The sequence below is a fragment of the Syzygium oleosum genome, unplaced genomic scaffold (assembly GCF_021117445.2).
Source record: "Syzygium oleosum isolate NSW1041296 unplaced genomic scaffold, Sole_v2.1 Sole_v2.32, whole genome shotgun sequence".
In the NCBI taxonomy this organism is placed as follows: domain Eukaryota; kingdom Viridiplantae; phylum Streptophyta; class Magnoliopsida; order Myrtales; family Myrtaceae; genus Syzygium; species Syzygium oleosum.
In genome coordinates this window covers 3,523,588-3,542,265 of record NW_026607516.1, presented here as the reverse complement: position 1 = coordinate 3,542,265, position 18,678 = coordinate 3,523,588, and the positions used below count along the sequence as shown (strand labels likewise).

At 39.4% G+C, this 18,678-nt stretch overlaps 3 protein-coding genes across 11 annotated transcripts; all 3 read right to left on the bottom strand.

The window, feature by feature from the left end:
- Positions 1-241: 241 nt before the first annotated feature.
- Positions 242-5,729, bottom strand: LOC115686999 (probable plastid-lipid-associated protein 10, chloroplastic). 7 transcript variants are annotated; one of them, XM_056304427.1, is made up of 10 exons: positions 5,393-5,729; positions 5,162-5,308; positions 4,819-4,976; positions 4,615-4,728; positions 4,353-4,487; positions 3,924-4,019; positions 2,847-2,927; positions 2,289-2,375; positions 766-821; positions 242-640 (listed from the first exon to the last, which is right to left on the bottom strand). In XM_056304427.1, the coding sequence occupies exons 3-10, from the start codon at positions 4,972-4,974 to the stop codon at positions 637-639; spliced, it is 729 nt and encodes a 242-aa protein (XP_056160402.1). In that variant the 5' UTR covers positions 4,975-4,976; positions 5,162-5,308; positions 5,393-5,729; the 3' UTR covers positions 242-636. The 7 variants fall into 7 exon arrangements, with proteins under 7 accessions (XP_056160402.1, XP_056160400.1, XP_056160398.1 ...); XM_056304425.1 differs by having other exon boundaries at positions 242-678; positions 3,924-4,010; XM_056304423.1 differs by having other exon boundaries at positions 242-678; positions 4,819-4,982; positions 5,163-5,308; positions 5,393-5,728.
- A 1,284-nt stretch (positions 5,730-7,013) lies between these two features.
- LOC115687000 (soluble inorganic pyrophosphatase 1) lies at positions 7,014-10,353 on the bottom strand. Of its 3 annotated transcripts, none has more exons than XM_056304658.1 (10): positions 10,231-10,353; positions 9,734-10,097; positions 9,384-9,518; positions 9,254-9,282; positions 8,869-8,934; positions 8,456-8,563; positions 7,867-7,932; positions 7,642-7,762; positions 7,487-7,568; positions 7,014-7,307 (listed from the first exon to the last, which is right to left on the bottom strand). In XM_056304658.1, exons 2-10 carry the CDS (start codon positions 9,783-9,785, stop codon positions 7,265-7,267), a joined length of 702 nt encoding a protein of 233 aa, XP_056160633.1. In that variant the 5' UTR covers positions 9,786-10,097; positions 10,231-10,353; the 3' UTR covers positions 7,014-7,264. The 3 variants fall into 3 exon arrangements, with proteins under 3 accessions (XP_056160633.1, XP_056160634.1, XP_030468322.1); XM_056304659.1 differs by having other exon boundaries at positions 9,601-10,097; positions 10,231-10,352; XM_030612462.2 differs by lacking the exon at positions 10,231-10,353 and having other exon boundaries at positions 9,734-10,198.
- Positions 10,354-16,975: 6,622 nt separating this feature from the next.
- LOC115687003 (protein CURVATURE THYLAKOID 1B, chloroplastic) lies at positions 16,976-18,635 on the bottom strand. The gene is made up of 6 exons (XM_030612465.2): positions 18,341-18,635; positions 18,135-18,238; positions 17,938-18,024; positions 17,769-17,831; positions 17,414-17,451; positions 16,976-17,287 (listed from the first exon to the last, which is right to left on the bottom strand). The coding sequence occupies exons 1-6, from the start codon at positions 18,504-18,506 to the stop codon at positions 17,230-17,232; spliced, it is 516 nt and encodes a 171-aa protein (XP_030468325.1). The 5' UTR covers positions 18,507-18,635; the 3' UTR covers positions 16,976-17,229.
- Positions 18,636-18,678: the final 43 nt, after the last annotated feature.

The window sequence follows — 18,678 nt, the reverse complement described above, 5'->3', positions numbered from 1 at the left end:
TTAAATGCTGAGTTGGCATTGACATAATGCTTTCAATTTCTATTTCAAAGTGTTTGCGTGGTAAAAATGCTTGAAAGGCCATACAAGATGATAATTTACTTTCGCAGTGAAGTAATATGTTCGGAATGTGTATATTGGATTTGGGTGGTAATTTGAACTTTGGAAGTATTATTGTAGGAATTCTTTAATCAGACGTGCATTTCAACCGTCAAGCTGGCAGATCGTGAGTCATCAAACGAACTTAGAGAAGGAAAACATTTTGCAATCATCTGAGAACTCCTGAATTTATATGAAGGGATACAAATTGATGAAAAAGTCAGCAATGTATGCGAATCCTGTTTGGGTAATATACAGTAATGTCAAAAGTACCTACCAGCTTTGCTTCTGTTTCTATGAACCGAGGATAGAAAAGAAATGAAACGGCAAATAAATTCAAATAGAAATTCGCCATCGGCTGCATAAAACCTTGCCGTTGTGGTAGCACTTTCCAGATAGTTTCACTTTGCACAGGTATTCTCCATTGTGGCATCTGGGCAAACTTCCAATGTAGTCCTCATTAGTCAAGACTAAAGAGGTTGAGCTCTGGTGAAAACGAAAGCTCCTCCACCGCCAATGGCCCGACCCAACAGCATGTTGTTATCTATATACGAAAGATAGTATAATCCACCAACTGATCGACTGCAAGTGGATTCATATTCCCATTTGTATAAGCAAACAGGGAAACACATGAAGAGTAGAACTAGAACTAGGGTAATGTGCAATTACCTATCTTGATTCCCTAAAGGAATCTGAGCCTTAAAAGCACGAATAAACTGCAAGATCTGCATTTGAAAACCCTTTAGCTCTAATGAGAAAATCTCGCAGTTTTACTTTGGCAAAGCATGCAGAAACATGATGTGGGCAGCCTGGTCAGTAGCAACCGCCATTGTAACTAGGAACGTGCAGGTTTCAAATTGAGCAGACAATCGAACATTCCCTGGAGCCAACTTGTTCATAATTTTTGGATCCTTTGTTCACTCTGAGAATACCCCAAAAGTTGTGAAATTGAGATTCAATACGTTTTAGAGTACTCTGTATTAGTTTTCCGATCATTTACCAACCAAAAATACCATGGCTACCAAGGTTCTTGACATAAAATGACAGCAAATGACGTGGTAGAAAACATATGATTTGTCAATATAGAGTAAAGTCACGAAACCAACAAACGTGTCCAATTAGCGAAAAAAGTACAACAAAGAGAGGTAGAACCCCCACGCAAAAGAAAAAAAATCTCTTTATGTTTTCATCCACCTCCATATCTATACACGTGAACTCCCTAACTCTAAGATTCTAGTGGTTCAACTAGAAGAATATTAAATCATGGTTGAAATAGTTACTACGTTAACTTGACTGTATCAAAAATAAGAAATGTATAATTCATCGACAAGTATTTCATAGGATTCTCGCTACAAACTATTCTCATAGGGCACGGATGCGGGATGGTTACGAGATAGAATGACCTCATATCCTAGATCCTACCATGTACCTACCAATAGACCCGATGAACGGATAGGCGACCTATGGCCCTACTCAGTCTCACCTATAAAATGGTGAGCCTAGCTAAATTTCTTAGGCCCACTGGGCAGGCAAAACTCCAAGCCCAGCCAACTCATTTTTTAAAAAATATATAAAAAATTTAAAATTAAAAGTTATAATACTATAGGATAAAATAAGCCAAAATTACTAATGGATGACAGAAAAATATTATAAAACTCATAGATAAAGTAGTAAAACAAATAACACAAAAACTTAAAAGTTCAGGTCTGATGGGCAGACCCGATGTACCCATGTTTTTCCCTGTGCCCGCTCTAAAGGTTCATGCCCAAGAAGGCCCGGCCCAAGCTCGCACAGGCCCTGCCAAAGCCCACCTACAATTCCAAATTTTGGAATCTTGAACATATCCAGCCCTCACTAGCCAGCCAAAGGTTTTATCATGCACCCATTAACCCAGGAATGGTGAGCTGGTTTGTTATCTATTAAGAGATTGGCAGGGAATTGAAAAAAACAGCCGCAGAATTCCCGTACTGATGTTATGGGTGGACAACAATACAGTCATCTACTTATCCGAAAAAAAATGCAGTCATCTAACTGAAGCTTATGCTGGCAAACACAAGTAAACTGCATCAAGTTCTCTAGAAAGCATGACAATCAGGAAGCAATCATATGCTGATGATACAAAGAATGTGATAATTGTATGCATCTAGTCTAGCAAGAAAAAGCAGGTCGACAGTAAAACATCAAAAAGTTACCTGCAAGCTCAAAAATGACCGTGGAAGCAGCGCTGGAGCTATTAGAGCTTGCAGCTCTCCACTGATGTTTATATCTTCAAAAGTCACCTGCACGTGTCTTACAAGCTTCATAAATATTTGGTGAAACAAGCATATTGCATCATAGAACATTCTGGCATTCCAACACTGATGTTATATTGAAGCTGTTAGGGATAAATGCAAAGTGCAAATGGTCTTCACTATATAGGGCAGGATAAGAAAACCGCCTCAAAAACCAAGACATCATATTTTATCCATCTAATTGAGTTAAACAGAAAAGAGGAAGGGGAGAGGGGAAAGGAGGATGAGTAACTGCATATATAGGAAAAGAGGGAGAAGAAGAAAGGAAGGGAGAAAGAGAAGAATGAAGAATGTAAAGGAGAAGGAGAAAAATACAGAGAACAAAAGCGAGGAGATGGAGGAGGAGAGATTGGTTGTGTTACCTAAGTTCAGGCTCACTCCACCATATCCAACTCATACACCAACCTACCCACCCCAAAAAAAAAAAGTAACGAGTCTCTGAGAATAAGATGTACCGACCTCTTCAAACTGAAGGTAAATGTTCCGAGCAGAAAGCACTGAAAATTTTGCAGAAACAAGTAGAGTGACACCATTGTCTTCCTGTTAGTTGAAACAAAAGCAGTATGAGATTCTGCTTTGTAAGGACTTACTTCAGTTTCTCTTTCAAGTTACTTTGACCCATCTGTAGAGAATTATTAAAACATTTAGCTTCCCTCTCACCAAACTCCCAAGTGTAAAATGAACTTCGCAATTTCAGAGTTACTGTTCTCCTTCATATCATGCGTTGGAGCTCCATAATGCTGTTCCATAACAGAATCTACCATTAAATTGACGAGGAAAGCCTTGTCTTGCAGATAAATTAATTAAATTTTCATATATGTAGTTTGTAAAATAAAGTTGAGCTGATTTATTAATCATTCACACACTAACAATCACAGTGATGGCTTTAGAATTTTTATATATTTCAAGGCTTGTTGTGAAACATCTAGTGAAGCAGAATAATATTTTTCATGAATCGTGACTTTTAGTGAAAGGTCCTCATTTTGATTTTTCTTGTTTCCAGAAAGAGAATAAATTTCTGAAAATGAAAACAATCAACATCCTTATGTTATCTACATCTGATCCCTTACACCTTAACCACTTTTGGATATGGTGCTTCCCCAATGAACAATGTTTTGGGAATTTCCTTATTACTCAAGATAAGCCTAATAGGATGTTCCAAATTGAGAACAAAACAGTTGGTTCTGACATTCTGGTCATCCCAGCAAATGTTGCAGCACTTGTGGATTAAGAAATTATCCATGAAAGGTTTGTCAAAACTAATCTATAACATAGCTCGGATTTGGCTTCCAATCAAATGTCCAAAAATACATGGAGTCAGGAAAGGACCATCCACATAGAAAGAATACCCAATGATATTATTCTCCTTAAAGAGGAAAACCAACTATAGTTTCAAGGTGGAATTGCCAAAATTTGAAGTTGCTGGGTAAACTATGATTCATGGCAAGTTTCAAAGGCAAATATATACTTCACCGAAAATATTTTCCTACCAAGTCAGTCAACAAAATATGGAAGGTAGAAAGGGGACAAAGTTACCTCTAGCAAGGTTGGGATGCTCCATTTGACAACATTGTAGACAACACCACCATTTGATTGATCCAGGCAATCAAATTTTTGGAAAATCTGTCCAATCTAGAATAATGCATTTAGTTAGAAATGACAAGTAGGAGAAATTCTGGACATGATGTGAGACAAATGTACATGTATCAGGAGATGTAAAACCCGAAAGATGCACCTGATCTCTACAGAGGATAAGTTTACAGCCAAGTTGCTGTGATAATTAATATGCACAGCATGAAAGAAAATGTTCCAAAGACCGGTATAAGCAAAGATTTTGTCTCATCTAGAAACAAAAAGGAGTATATGAATGGCAATCCACAGCAACACACAAGAATAACTGGAAGAAATGAATTGCTCGTGGCATGTTATTTCGCAAGAGGAAGTAGAAATTTCAAGTCTTACTACCTGGAGGAAAGGGAGAGTAGCAGCAGACTCGAGAAGAATGAGAACATCGCGAGCAGATGTATACTGCAGACGCCATGTCCCATCCAACTTCACCAGATCAATTGGTGCACCGGAACAGTAACACTCGAGGTTCACCTGCCAGCGTTTTATATGGAACAGTTGTATGACACATAACCTTCTCTTCGAGTATCGATGACTAATACAGAGAGAGAGAGAGAGAGAGAGAGAGTCTTTTAAATTAAAGAGAAGAGGCGAAGCCTGCCATAGCCTCTTCAATGTTAGAACGTTGATCGGCATTGGTAACAAGACCTCTCTGGGTGTCCTGGATAGCTCTCAGAAGATTGTGTTTCTCATTCTCCAACGAAAGCTCTGGTATCTTGAAGCTCAGACGAAGTAAATCAACATGTAAGCCAAAGATACTGAGATAATCATAAGTGTACAACAAAACAAGGGAGAATTAGGTAACCTGGGCTCTCTGGGTGGCGCAACAAGCCACTGAACGAGCTCCTCGTTGATCAAATAGCTTGAACGGGACATGGCGACTTGTTTGAAAACCATGGGTCTCGCGGGTATACGTCTTTGCAGGCGGGAAGGATAACGGAAGTCCAAAGCCCAATTCCATTGCTTTACCATGTGATGTCAAATTGGATGAATCAGCAAATGATAAGCAGTTCATGTATGCAAGAGGAGCCAAAAGATGTATGAGAGTGAAATTGCAGAAGCCCAAGGTCCCAGAGGGATGTTGAAGGGGGACCAAGAAAGGCCAGGCGCATTGCTAAACAAAACAAAAGGTGCCCCATACTCCATACCTGTTCAATTCAGCGAAGAATCACTACAAACAACGCCACATCAATAGAAGTAGCTTGAGCAGGGAAAAGCCTTTGATGCAACCGGTTACCAAACAAGAGGTCAAGCTCAGAATTGACGCATTTGTAGACAGGCGAGTTGGGAAAAATCTGGAGGAACCCATATACAATTTCATTCATTTGAGTCGAGCAAAACTGGGCAAGTGACGGGAAGAGATTAGCAATAGGCATTACCCTTCCCTCCTTCCGCCTCAACCAAGAAAGATACGGTCCTCTTCTTCTTTCCTTCCCTTCCTTTTGGTGGGTGGTGCACCGGATGAAGTGATTTTGGCAGGTATTAAGATAAAGATAACGGAGGCATATTACTTTTATACGTTGAGGGCTTTCAAAGATTCGTTGAATTCCGCGCCTCCTCTTTAACGATTTACCTCAACGTCGTACTCGACGCATTACTTCTTTTCGAAATATTACAGACTTGGTCACTCCTTTTGCTGCGAAACCATCAGTTTCCCGGATGGAATGAAGACAGCGCCCATACCTGGAGCAAACTCAATGGCAGCGGAAAATGTCTTCTGTGTGATCATTTTCGAGGAAAATTGATTAGTTTTTTTTATTTATCTACTTAGCATGTGACTGAAAAATCTTTCTTTCCGTTGCTTTAATTTCACTTTAAAAAACAATTCGCTTCACGTGCAATTAAAATCATTTGAGATCCTATATGCAAGCTCAAATTGGCCTTTGTTCGCTTGCTTATTGTGAATAGTACTAAAGTAACAAAAAATTTAGGATTAATACTCTGAAAAACCCCAAACTGGTATATCTGTGACAAATTTACCCTAAACTATTTTTTTAACCACAAAAAACCCAAAACTGGCACACCGTGACAATTTTACCCAGAATTATTTTTTTGATTATCAAAAACTCCACACTGGTACACCTGTGACAATTTTATAACTAATTTTTTTACAACAAAAAATCCCAAACTGATACACCTGTGACAAATTTACCCAACGTTAGTTTCCGTTAAATTTTACTATCAAATTGCTAAGTTTAATGACACGTGGTAATTGACAAGGGTACCGGTTTTGGGTTTTACCCCTCTATTTGTCACAAGTTTATCAATTTTGTGGTTTTTCATGATATTAATCCAATTTAACGAACACTAACGGAGGGTAAATTTGTCACACATGTACCAGTTTGAGATTTTTAGTGATCAAAAAATTAGTTCGGGGTAAAATTATCACAGAAGTACCAGTTTGGGATTTTTTGTGATCAAAAAATTAGTTCGGGGTAAAATTGTCACACGTATACCAGTTTGAGATTTTTGGTGGTCAAAAAAATAGTTAGGGATAAATTTGTCACAGGTGCACCAATTTGGAGTTTTTTGTGATCAAAAAAAGTAATTCGGGATAAAATTATCATAGACGTACCAATTTGGAATTTTTCGTGGTATTAACTCAAAAATTTATGACAAAATCAACTTAGCTATGTACTACTTGTTCTTTTTTTTTTTAAAGGTCACATCAAGAAAGCAAAAGAGTCCATAAAAGTTATAGTTAAAGTAGCATTGATCAAAATATGATTTGCAAGATGAGAAAGAGAGAGAGAGGATTGCTCACCGGTGCTGCATTGGCAACACGATAGTGGTGTCTCTTCAGAATATAATTTCCCTTGTCAAGGGATAGAAATTTATTTTCCAAAGTTTTAGCCTATCAATTATAATTAATAAAAAATATTCTTATTGTCGGGTTCATTTTCCGGTGTCTACATAGGTGAAAAGTCTGAAACCATTTTTCCGCGAGATGGCTTTACTCCAACCAAATGCGCATACATCGAGTACAAATAAGCAACTCTATAAGAATGAAAAGCTTCTTGATTTCGGAGATTGAACCTCAATGCTAGATATAGCATCTTCCTCTGTCCCAACAATACATTATTACCATCTTAGACAATCCATCATAATACAATGCTTATTCTCCATCCTGGACTGGACCAAAATGTCCAAGCAACCAGACAATTGCAAGTTATTCATACCCCAACAAAAAAAAAAATTGATGTAACACCTCAATATCTTCAAAGATTGAATGGGCCACCAGCAACACTTGTCTATCGCCTCAAGGTGTGCAATATGTATTCTGCATAAAGATCCCTGCATCATCGACGTTAAATTAGTCTTAGTTAAGAAAAAATTGTACGTGATGTGCTGAACCGGCGCAGAAAGGTGCTAATTGAGCAGAATATGATGTCCCTGTTCTAATCTGCTGATTTGTGCTCAACTATTTGGTTTCTTGATAGTGTTGAGACAACGAATGTTGATTGTGAACTTACATGGAATACTGAATGGCTCCAGTTGCGGTAGATGAGGGTAGAAAATCATTCACAGCGACCTCCTTGTTCTCGTTCTTCTTGTCTGTACAATCATTAAGGAAAACAGCGGACTTCCAATCACAGACACCAGAAAATCTCAAAGGTGAAAAGGATACAATCTTCAAAAAAGCGGCGTATTTCTGAAAGGCGGTGAGGTGGGAGCTGTTTGATGTCGGTATAGTGCTTATATTCCGGATCATCAGCGCAGACTGCGATTATTTTATCATCTTTTTCTCCCTGGATAAGACCAAAAGAAATTACCCAATCTTTATATAAAGGCAAGTGCAGGCATCTTTGTTTCTTTCAAATAGTCTTTTTTCTTTTGGAGGAGGGGAAAGTACCTGGTCAATCATGGGCATCAGTCCAATGGCTCTTGCACGTAGAAAGCAACCGGGAACGACTGGTTCCTGTTGAATTCATTCATTGAGTTAAACCTATATTGCCTTTACATCATGTGATTTGCACCATCCAAAACTCATCTGAAATGTAAACCTAGAGAGGACAGTGTTGCGCTTTCAAAACAATTAACATCTTTCCGTGGAAGCTCAAAGCAGGGTTTTCACCAATGGCTTTCCTTACAGAATGTTAGCTATAGTAATACGAATTTACAATATTCATCCTTCCTTTCACTCAGAGAGCAAGTTCGCAAGATTGCCAGGGAAGAAGGGCCATATGTTAGATCATACAAAGGAGGAATTCCTTAAAAAGTGGAAAAGCCAAAAAATAAAAACCATATTTCCATATGCATAATTACGCTGTTAGCTATTGTCGATAAACTGGTTTGAGTCCACCAAATCAGCTCAACCTTTCCTATCGCAATACTAGCAATTGAATAACCTAAGAAAAAACTATTATAGCAGAAGGCCCTTTGTCTAGTTTAACGAGTTGAGGAGATATACTGAACAGCAATGAAGAAGTAAAAGAGATCACCTGCATGAGAACTAATACATCAAGCGGATCATTGTCTTCACATAATGTTCGGGGAATGAAGCCATAGTTATGAGGATAGACTACAGATGAGTATAATATCCTGTCAACCTGCACATAAAAATACAATGATTCAGGAAAGCAATGAGGCAGTAAAGAAACATAAAGGGAAACTGTTTAAGCAGGAGATAATAAACTGAAATTCGGACAAATGTGATCCCCTCGGTAAGGTTCATTTATCATTTCTCCTCCTTCATCCAAATCTCCAACTATTTCGAGTCATGAACGGTAACTACTAAACGTAGACAAAATGATGTAGAAACATCTAAGAATTGAAATGGCAGACTATCTCCACATATCTAAGACACTTAGCAGGGCTAGATCTACGAGAGATTTTGCCTTGGATGAACTCATACCTTGATGAGTCCAGTCTTCTTGTCAAGTTCATACTTGACCTTGCTTCCCTTTGTTATCTCAACAACCTTAATTGTTAGAGGCAGAAAGGAAGGGAAAAAGATTAGAGAGCACACGAAATCATGTTGCTGGGACGAATAGATTTGAGGAGATAATTGAGAAAAACTAATTGTTTATCCAAGTCCACGTCTATCAGGAATTATGAATCTTATATTTCCATTTTCGATCAGACAAGCAAAATTCAGAATATCTTGGAGTATACCGAGTTAGAAACTTTTCAAATAGACTTCTAGAAAGAAAACATTTTGGTTCCTCTTCGGAGCCAAAGTAGAAGCTTATGATAATCAGCACTCGCATTTACATGATTAAGTTGGTATGGAAACCTACACAATTGAAAACTTGGGGAGCTTCAGGTCCTGGAGAGAAAATTAAGGGAGACATATTAGCAAGTTTATCGTCATCACAAAATCATATTGACAATAACGATATTATCAGCAATTGAAGGGTGGGGAAACACCAATTTCAAGATCATGCCAAGGATGAGCAGCAACGGATCTCCTTGACAATGAGGAAAGAATCCGCTCATTCAGGCGCGGGACTGGTCGATCTGAAGGGCTTCCATCACCTTCACTCATTTCGACTTGGTGAGAGACTGCGGGGAGAGAGAGACAAGAGTTGGATTCGAAACTTAAGAAGTGGAGATATGTCTCATCTCATCACGTCACAATTCTTACGTTCGCCTAACAAGTAAATAGGCTACACTAAACTGCGCCAGGATCAAAGAAAGATGCTATAATTTTATACAGGCTCTTGTGAGGAAGCACAAGGAAGAAATCAGTGCCGATGCAAGCAAGAAGGACAGCGTACCTGCAGAGGTAGAGAGAGAAAGGATTGTAAGAGGAACATAAGAGAAGGGCATATGTTATATACGCGAGGGGTGTGAGTGGTTAAACATGAACTTGGCTGTCAGAGCATTAAGCAGAGAGGAGACAGGTTGTGCTTCCACATGTTGGGGGTGGGGTTTGTTTGGTTATTTTTAGATCCTGGATCCGTGGATGTCTCCTCCCCAGATGCGCAAAACCTGGCAATTCCTTCAACACCACTATAATCATCATCGCTGTCCACAAATCTTCGCAAAGTCTTTGCAACGTTGGAGTGGTGCGGCATTTGGTTATTACACTTCCTTCTCCGGTGAATCCGCTTGATCATGCTTCAACATTAGTACTATGCTCTTTAGCAATAAATAAATGAAAAAAACAAAACCATTAGAATTGTGATTTAGCAGGTGGTCTCCCAGATCAAATTTGAAGCAGGGCCAGACCAGACACATGCGAGAAAAATATTCAGTGGTTTGCAAGCGCCACGTCAGCCGTTGACGTGGCGTGCATATTTTACTCTCATCCACTAACAAAAGGACACATGGTTGCTGATGTGTATAAAAAACAATGATGTGAAATTTCTTTTTTTTTTCTTCCTTCTTCAGCACTCCTCCTTCAACCTCCGCTCCGCTGGGCTTGGCTGCCTCCACCACCAAGCCGCCGCCGCCACCATCCTTGAGCCACCGCCACCACCATCCTTGAGCCACCGCCCCACCGTGGCCACCACCGTCCGCGGCAAAGTTGTTGAGCTTGTCGCCGGCAACCATGGACGAGCCGAGACTCGAGCTGAAAGCTGTTAAGCAGCAGACCAGATCTGGCTGTTGAACGACGGTCGATCACCGCGTCCAGGCCAACCTCCGCGTCCACCCTCTCCGTTGTCCCGGCGGCTAAGTCTTGGCCGCGAGCGCTCGTCCACAGATATGGAGATGCAGAGTAGCGGTCGGCCATGGACGACCTCTCGTCCACAGATATGAGCGACGACCTCCGCGGCCAAATCTGGCGTTCTTTCAAAAACCTCGCGGCCATGGACGGTGGCTCGAGTCATTTGACCCTACCGACGGGATGAAGTTCTGGGAATGAAGTTCTGTGAACTGCGTGGGGTTTTCTCGATTTGTGTTTCAAGATGCCTACTGCTCCAGATTTGAATTTCGTTGGTGAATGAACAGAGGAAGAAGAAGCGCTCGTCCATGGCCAACCTCCGCGCGATTTATGGACGAGCCACCGTCCATGGCCGCCCAACCTGCTCAAGTCATGGCTTCAGATCTGGTGTTCTCTCGCGGCCATGGATGGTGCCTTGAGTCATTGGGCCCTAGATTTAAAGTTCGTCCACCTATTGCTCCAGATCTGGAGTTCGTTCGTGGATGAACAGAGGAAGACGAAACGCTCGTCCATGGCCGACCTCCGCGCGATTTATGGACGAGCCACCGTACATAGCCACCCCTCCTGCGCGTCTTCAGATCTGTGACGAGAGGTCGTACCGCCGTCGCCAGTGGATGGGCGGCCCGTGGCCGCCCATACCGGCCGCCGCCATCCATGGAAACCCAGATGAAGGAGTGCGTTGTTGAAGAAGGAAGAAAAAAAGAAATTCCATGTCATCTTTTTAATACACATCAGCAGCTATATGTCCATTTGTTAGTGAATGAGAGTGAAATCAACCGTTAACATGCCGTTTACAATCCACTGAATATTTTCTCGTCATATGAGCATCTCAAATTACGTTGACTTTATGGTATGCCAGTCAAGATGTTTGTGCAAACATTTATGGTGTTTTGTTTCTCTCCCACCTACCATACGTGTGTGTAACTAGCATTATATTTTCGATATCATTTTTCGAGTTCTTACTAAGTTTTAGCTTCTCCTTCCCATAATAAAAAAACCCACATACATACGCAAATTCTATTAGTGTCATGGACCTTTTTCTGGCCGAAGATTGCTATGTGTTTATCGTTTTACTGAGTTAAAAAGCTGAAAATGAACACAAGAATGTGTTTGTGATAGCTAAAATCAATCATATAATATATCTATCTATCTATCTAAAATTGGAATTGAGAGAATGTCCGTTTATGTTAGGGATAAGCATAGTTCCAGGATAGAATCTAAAACCTGAGAACCTGACCGGCGGGAACATGTAGGTTCTAAATTTCAAGGTATTCAGGATAGGTTCCAGATATCAAAAATTGGGGAACCTGCTTCGACGGGTAGGTTCCAGGTTATACGTAAGTGGAACCTGAAACCTAAAAAAGTTTTTTTGGATTTTTTATTGATCTGTCTTCGCGTGATCCTGCGGTGTTTAATGGCGTTAGATGATGAATGTATAATTTGGAACCACTAGTCTGAGCTTTCATTTTATAACTTATTATCGTTTCATATTTTTCGTGTGTATAAATATAAGTTGTGATCGGTGGATCATAGCAGTAAGTAGTGGTCATCAAAGGTGATGATTCACTGCAATTGTTCAATTAATACTATAGGTGGAACCCTGGGTAGACCCTGTGACATAGTAGGTTTTAGGTTCTAAAAAATGATGAATCTATTATCATGGGTAGGTTCCAGGTGGAACCAATACGGAACATGGAACCGCTCACCCCTAGTATCGACTCACGCAATGACTTCTCATTTTAATTGTATTTATTTGAACCGTAATGCCAGGAAAACTAGTCTTTTGTATTCTCTTTGGTAAGTAACAAACTTGTTCAGTATTGTTACGTTCATTTTCGTTTTGTTTAACTAAAAATGACATTAAAAAAAAAGAACGTGTTAAACCTAGAACTTGGTTCCAAGTTCCAACGGGTAAGTTCTAAGTTTTAAAAAATGAGGAGCCTATACTCGAGGATAGATTCTATGTGGAACCTGTAAGGGACCTAGAACCGCTCACCCCTAGTTTATGTGCTCGTCACAATTGGTAATCCCTAAACTTTATCTCTTATTAACTTTGAGTTAAATTTCAGAAAATGATGAAGAAAACTCATCCTCATCTATACGATATAGTTTTTTTCGAGCATCATCTTTTAAATTTATTCTCGAATACTCAGTTACCTTTCAGCGCAATCAACTCCTTGGCCATGGCCTTCTTTCACATACTTGACATGATTAGGCATGTCTGTGTGTTTCCACCGCAATCTTATCATCTAGCCAGTGGAGAAACTTCGTAACTAGACCATTAACCCGCGTGTGGTACTTCAATTGATTTATGGTGTATTTTCACAGTACCCAAATTATAAAATAAAGATTATATCTTTTCCAATTTCATATACCCAAAATCTAGAAAACTTATTAGTAAAAAGTAATCGAAGTTTACGAGAAAACTATTGTGATTTTAAAGTATATACAATATGTGATGGCATGTTTTTTTTATATATGGAATATATGCACTAGAAGTCCTAAAACTTGTTATGAAAGTGCAATCGAGTTATAAATCTTGCAAAAAGTGCAATCGAGTCCTAAAACTTATCAAATTGATTCAATCGAATCCTAAAGTTAACACAGTCTAATTTACTAATGGAAAATATTGACGTGGCGCTGACGTGCTTTATTTTATTACTTTTCTTGAAACACATGGCGATGATTTGGCGCCCAACAAGCATCACATAAAAAAATAAAAAAATATAAATTAAATAAAAAAAAGCTAAAAGTTTTTTAAAAAAAAAGAAAGGACCTACAACCAGCGGCAGTGGCCAAGCACTCGCTGGTGGCTGTCGCCATAACTGTCGAGAAGGGCCGGCGGAGGTCGTTTGGGCCTTCTCGAAGCCCATTGACCCTCGCCAACCCCGGGCAAGGTCCCATCGGTCCCTGGCGAGGGCCGACAATTCTCGCTCAAATCTGGGGCAAGGGTCGCGCCCTCCCCCAGATCGGGGCCTCGCCCGGGGCCAACAAGGGTCACCGGGCTTTGGGAATGATAGTTGCAAGATCATGGTTATGCGAGAATATGAGAATCTTATGATAATTATAGAAGAAGTACGAAAAATAACTCAATTACTTTTTCAGTTGAAATAAAGAAATATGGCTATTATTGATCACCTTCTTCTTGCAAAAAAAATTAAACTTATCAACTTCTTTTTGTTTAATGAATTAGTGGTTAAGTAAATACAGTTTATATGAATCTCCAGCCAACAAACATAATGAAAACAAATCCAAAAGAAGAAAATCAAAAGTTGGGACTCGGAAACTAAGGGCGCGCATAGAATCCATTTTGGAGCAGAATTTCTACTCCAAAATGCATTCCAGAACAGAAATGCATTTGTTAAAAAATTTCTGGAATGCATTCTGAAGCAACTTTTGCATTCTGGAATAAAAATGCGTTTGGTAAAATTTCATTCTTTTTTTGGCTCTGGAATGAATTTTTGCTTCCAGAATGAGTTTTGGCCCAAAAAAGAGAAGTTACTTTTTGTAGCTTCTCTCTTCCAAAATGTATTTTAGCCCAAATTTCCTTCTTTACAAGAAATCAAAAATTTGAAGAAATCAAAAAATAAAAAAATTTTAAAATTTCACAGAATGCTCTAGAATACCTGTGGCCACCCACTTTGAGTAAAATTTAAATTTTTTTAGGTGCCCAAAAAAATCAAAAAATCAAAAATTTCAAATTTTTACAAAATGGTTTAGAATACCTGTGGCCATCCACTTTTAGTGAAATTTAAATTTTTTGAGGTGCCCAAAAAAAATCAAAAAATTAAAAATTTCAAAATTTCACATAATGGCTTAGAATACCTGTGGACACTCATTTTGAGTGAAATTTAAATTTTTTTAGGTGCCAAAAAAAAACATCAAAAATTTCAAAATTTTACAAAATGGATTAGATATGTGGTCACCCACTTTGAGTGAAATTTAAATTTTTTGAGGTGCCCAAAAAAAATCAAAAAAAAAATTTACATAATGCTTTAGAATACCTGTGACCACCCACTTTGAGTGAAATTTAAATTTTTTTAGGTGCCCAAAAAAAATCAAAAAATCAAAAATTTCAAAATTTCACAGAATGGCTTAGAATACATTTGGCCACCCACTTTGAGTGAAATTTAAATTTTTTGAGGTGCCCAAAAGAAAATTTCAAAATAAAAAATTTCAAAATTTCACAGAATGGCTTAGAATACCTATGACCACCCACTTTGAGTGAAATTTAAATTTTTTGAGGTGCCCGAAAAAAAATCAAAAAATAAAAAACTTCAAAACTTCCTAGAATGGTTTAGAATACCTGTGGCCACCCACTTTGAGTGAAATTTAAATTTTTTGTGGTGCCCAAAAAAAATCAAAAATAAAAAATTTTAAAATTTCACAAAATGGCTTGGAATACCTGTAACTACCCACTTTGAGTGAAATTTATATTTTTGGGCACCTCCAAAAGCAGATATTTCTTTCTGTTTCATCAAACAGATTTCTCTTCCAGAAATCAATTTTTGGAGCAGAATTAGTTCTGTTTTATCAAACAGATTTCTTCTCCAAAAATCAATTTCTAGCAAGAATTCCATAAATCAATTTCTGGTAAGAATTTGATTTATGGAGTAGAATGGATTCCATGCGTGCCCTAAAAGCCCATTTCTATAAGTATGCATGATTATCATGAGCCTTTGTCAATCATATTTTTTTGCTAATAAATCAGTGCTTTGTCAAATTAAAAAATAAAAATCTCTGACTAACTAATAGAAGCAGAAAATCAAAGATTTGGAACTTGAGGGAAAATAACCAAAAAAGTCATGAACCTATTGCACTTGTGTCAATTTAGTTCTAAACATCGTTAGCGGTTGTTATGATAATAAAATTTGATTTCCAAAGTTTCGTACCAAGTGATGCTTCTTTGTCTTTGCGAGGTGTTAATTATGGCTCACACATCGCTTGGGATATGAAGTATTTTTAGATCAATCTTAACATATTTAGCATTATCCAGAGCGTGGGTTTCTTAGAGCAACGGGGACTCACTTTTTTGGTTCACGATATGGATAAGTAATAGGACGATGGACTCCTAGAGGCGGTCCAAGGGTGTTTCTTGATCGTGAAATTTGATTTTCTAAGGATTCAATTTTGCACGTTAAGAACTTCAAGTATCAACATTTTATGTAAATTATGTATATTAAAAGTTTCGGGTGTTTCAAATTTAAAAAATCAAATTGTGTGCGCCGGAAAATTGAAAATGGCAAAAGGCAAAACTGTAAGAGACAATCTCCTTCCAATGTCACTTTGTCCACTCTAGAGAAATCTCTTTATTTGACCTCACTAGTGTGCACAACTCTTTTCGGTCTGTCAATGGCAAATTTGCAGAACTGAGTCCAATCCTCAACATTTCTTAATGAATGATGCTGGAGATATATATTGAAGTTAGATGTAAATTTATTCACGAAGTAATAGTGTCGGAATTTCATTTTTCACAGCTTAATATAGCGCACCTATCTAAATATTCATAGTTTTCTGACCCAATTTGTAAATCAAGGTTTAATGTCTTTAGCATTGTTCTCCAAATGACATTTGAATAAAACCTGACATTTGCAAGATCCAATGGGATTGGTCAAGTGCTTAAAAGGGCCGAATAAAGTCTATAGTGCACCACTACGATCAACTTTTGATCCGCCTCCAACGATCTCTTCCTTTCCAAGAGGTAAGAGAGGGTGAATAGGCAGTCGAAAGAGAGAAAACAATCAAGGATCATTGCACCATTCACCACTTAGCCTCCAAGAAGGCACCCCCCCGGACACTTCATCTCATTCATAAAATGCCAATTTCTTAGAATTTGAAGTTTATAAAACGCGCTTCATCATTTGCCACAAAATAGGCGAAACATCCCCGTCTATTCAAATACATGCCTGTCTGATAAATTTGCACTGGCTGAAGTTCCTCAGTTTTGGAGGAGATTATCTCAAAAGTGCCTCCACCTATCTAAAGAGAGAACCCTCCGCACAAAGGAACCCGCGAGAAGGAACACAATAGCCTGCTTCTGTGGTTTGCGACCAATATGCAAGGCAAAGATAGTCAGATGCTAGTTCAGCAGATCAATCGGGCAGTCATCTGATCCCACAGGAAAAGCTTATGGCCACTGAATTGGTGGCTCCCATCTCATTTCGACCATGACTAAATATTTCCATATGGAGTATCGGCGTTTCCGGCTTGCACATTTGGAAGAATTCCAATCTGATTAAGACCGGTTTCCGGTCTCAACAGCTTAGCTAAAATTAGGTTAAAGAAAAGATTGCCAACTGATGATATCGACCGAAAATAAAAATACAGTCGAGCAACTTTGTTGCTAGGAAGATCAGATGAATGGTATAGCTTATTACTAATGATAGCCCTTCCCGGTTACATCAGTGCAACAAGACTAGATCATTTCGGGTGCTTTGAATTTACAAAGCCAATAGTTTACGGATATTGGTGGAGACTATAATAAGAAACACTCGAAGAACGTTACAGGAAATAGCTCTGGTCTAAGGTTCTTGATGCCGACATGTGCTCTGCACATTCCAATTGCAGAAACAGAGAATATTGCACCTCTTGCCAGCAACCACCATTTCAGCTGCTTCCAGTAACCTCACCATATATGTCCTTGATTTTCCTGAATAGAGCTTCCCTGAAATGTCATTGACCTGATGTCAGGTCTGAGATGTTTGGAGAGGCTTACGCTCCCAAGATCAAAACTACAGGATATCTTGGGAGTTTCAGAGTGAAAATTCTGAAATCAAATTTGGCAACTTACCTATCTGGTTTGAAAACAAGGTTCTTGTACGCAAACCACTGCAAAAGTAGACACAAAAGGGCAATAGGAGATGAGAATTACGGATTTTATCACACTGATGGCTGCACATTATCAGATGTATATATGTATAAACTGAGAGATGCGCAGTAACTCAGTTGATCGAGGCTAAAAAGGACATCTAGTAGAATTCATGCAAATGGCATGAATCCACATGTTCACCTGATGGCATAAGCTCTTAAATCGCTTTTAGAAAGAAGCATCGCAATCATAAACTGTACAGAACGAGGGTAATTATGCTGATTTTGGGGGAGGGGGAAGACTAATGAAGCAGATTTTGGAAGCCTGATGAACTCACCCCAGTATATCCAATGCCCACCAGCTCAAGAACGCCAGGAATCAGGGGAACCCTATCGATCGCCTGAAACCAAAATGAATCGACCCCCGCGACGAGCTCAGTCAGTAGTACCAATGACTATCTTTCTTCTTTTTCTTTAGTGAAAACAAAGAGAAAAGGAGAGCCTCACCCAGATCATTCCCGTAGAGACCCAGAGGGCAACCACACCAGCGACCGCCAGCGAACTGACGGCATACTTATCTTCCACTTTGTCCCACTGGTTGAACAAGGCACGATACCGACCAATCAATCAACTTTCACAATTTAACCTTTTCTTATGACAAGGGCACAAATATAACAACGGCGGATATGGAGTGGAAGAATTACAGCTTCTTTGGAGGATTTGAAAATCTCAGGGAGCTCGGCGGCGGCGACTTCGGCAGGAGCCTCACCAGTAGCCATAGCCGCCACATTGCGCGCAATCTTACGACCTGAAGAAGAACGCGTTGTATAGCAAAAAAAGAAGAAAAGAGGGGATCAGTGACAGTGAGTAGAGTAGAGTCGAGACAGAGAGAGACGAGGGAATGTCATACAATAAGCGGAAGCAGAAGAGAGAGGTGGAGAGTGGAGAGCAGGGGGAGGGGGGAGGGAGGTCAGGAGGGTCTGGCTCTTCTGGGGCTGAGGTTGACGAGGGGCCTTGCCGTCCACAACAAGCGTCGACAGTGCGGAGGAGGATGAGACGGTGCTGGTCGACGCCATCTTCGTTTGCCAAGAGCCAAACTCCGCACCCCTGGTCACAACGAAGCAAACAAGAGAGAGAGGGGGTCAAGGTTATGTGTTTTGGAGGGGAGGGAGAGAGCCACTCGTTGCTGCTGCTATGGTACGGATATTGTTGCTGACATGGCTGCACCAGAGCCTATTCTCACCTCCC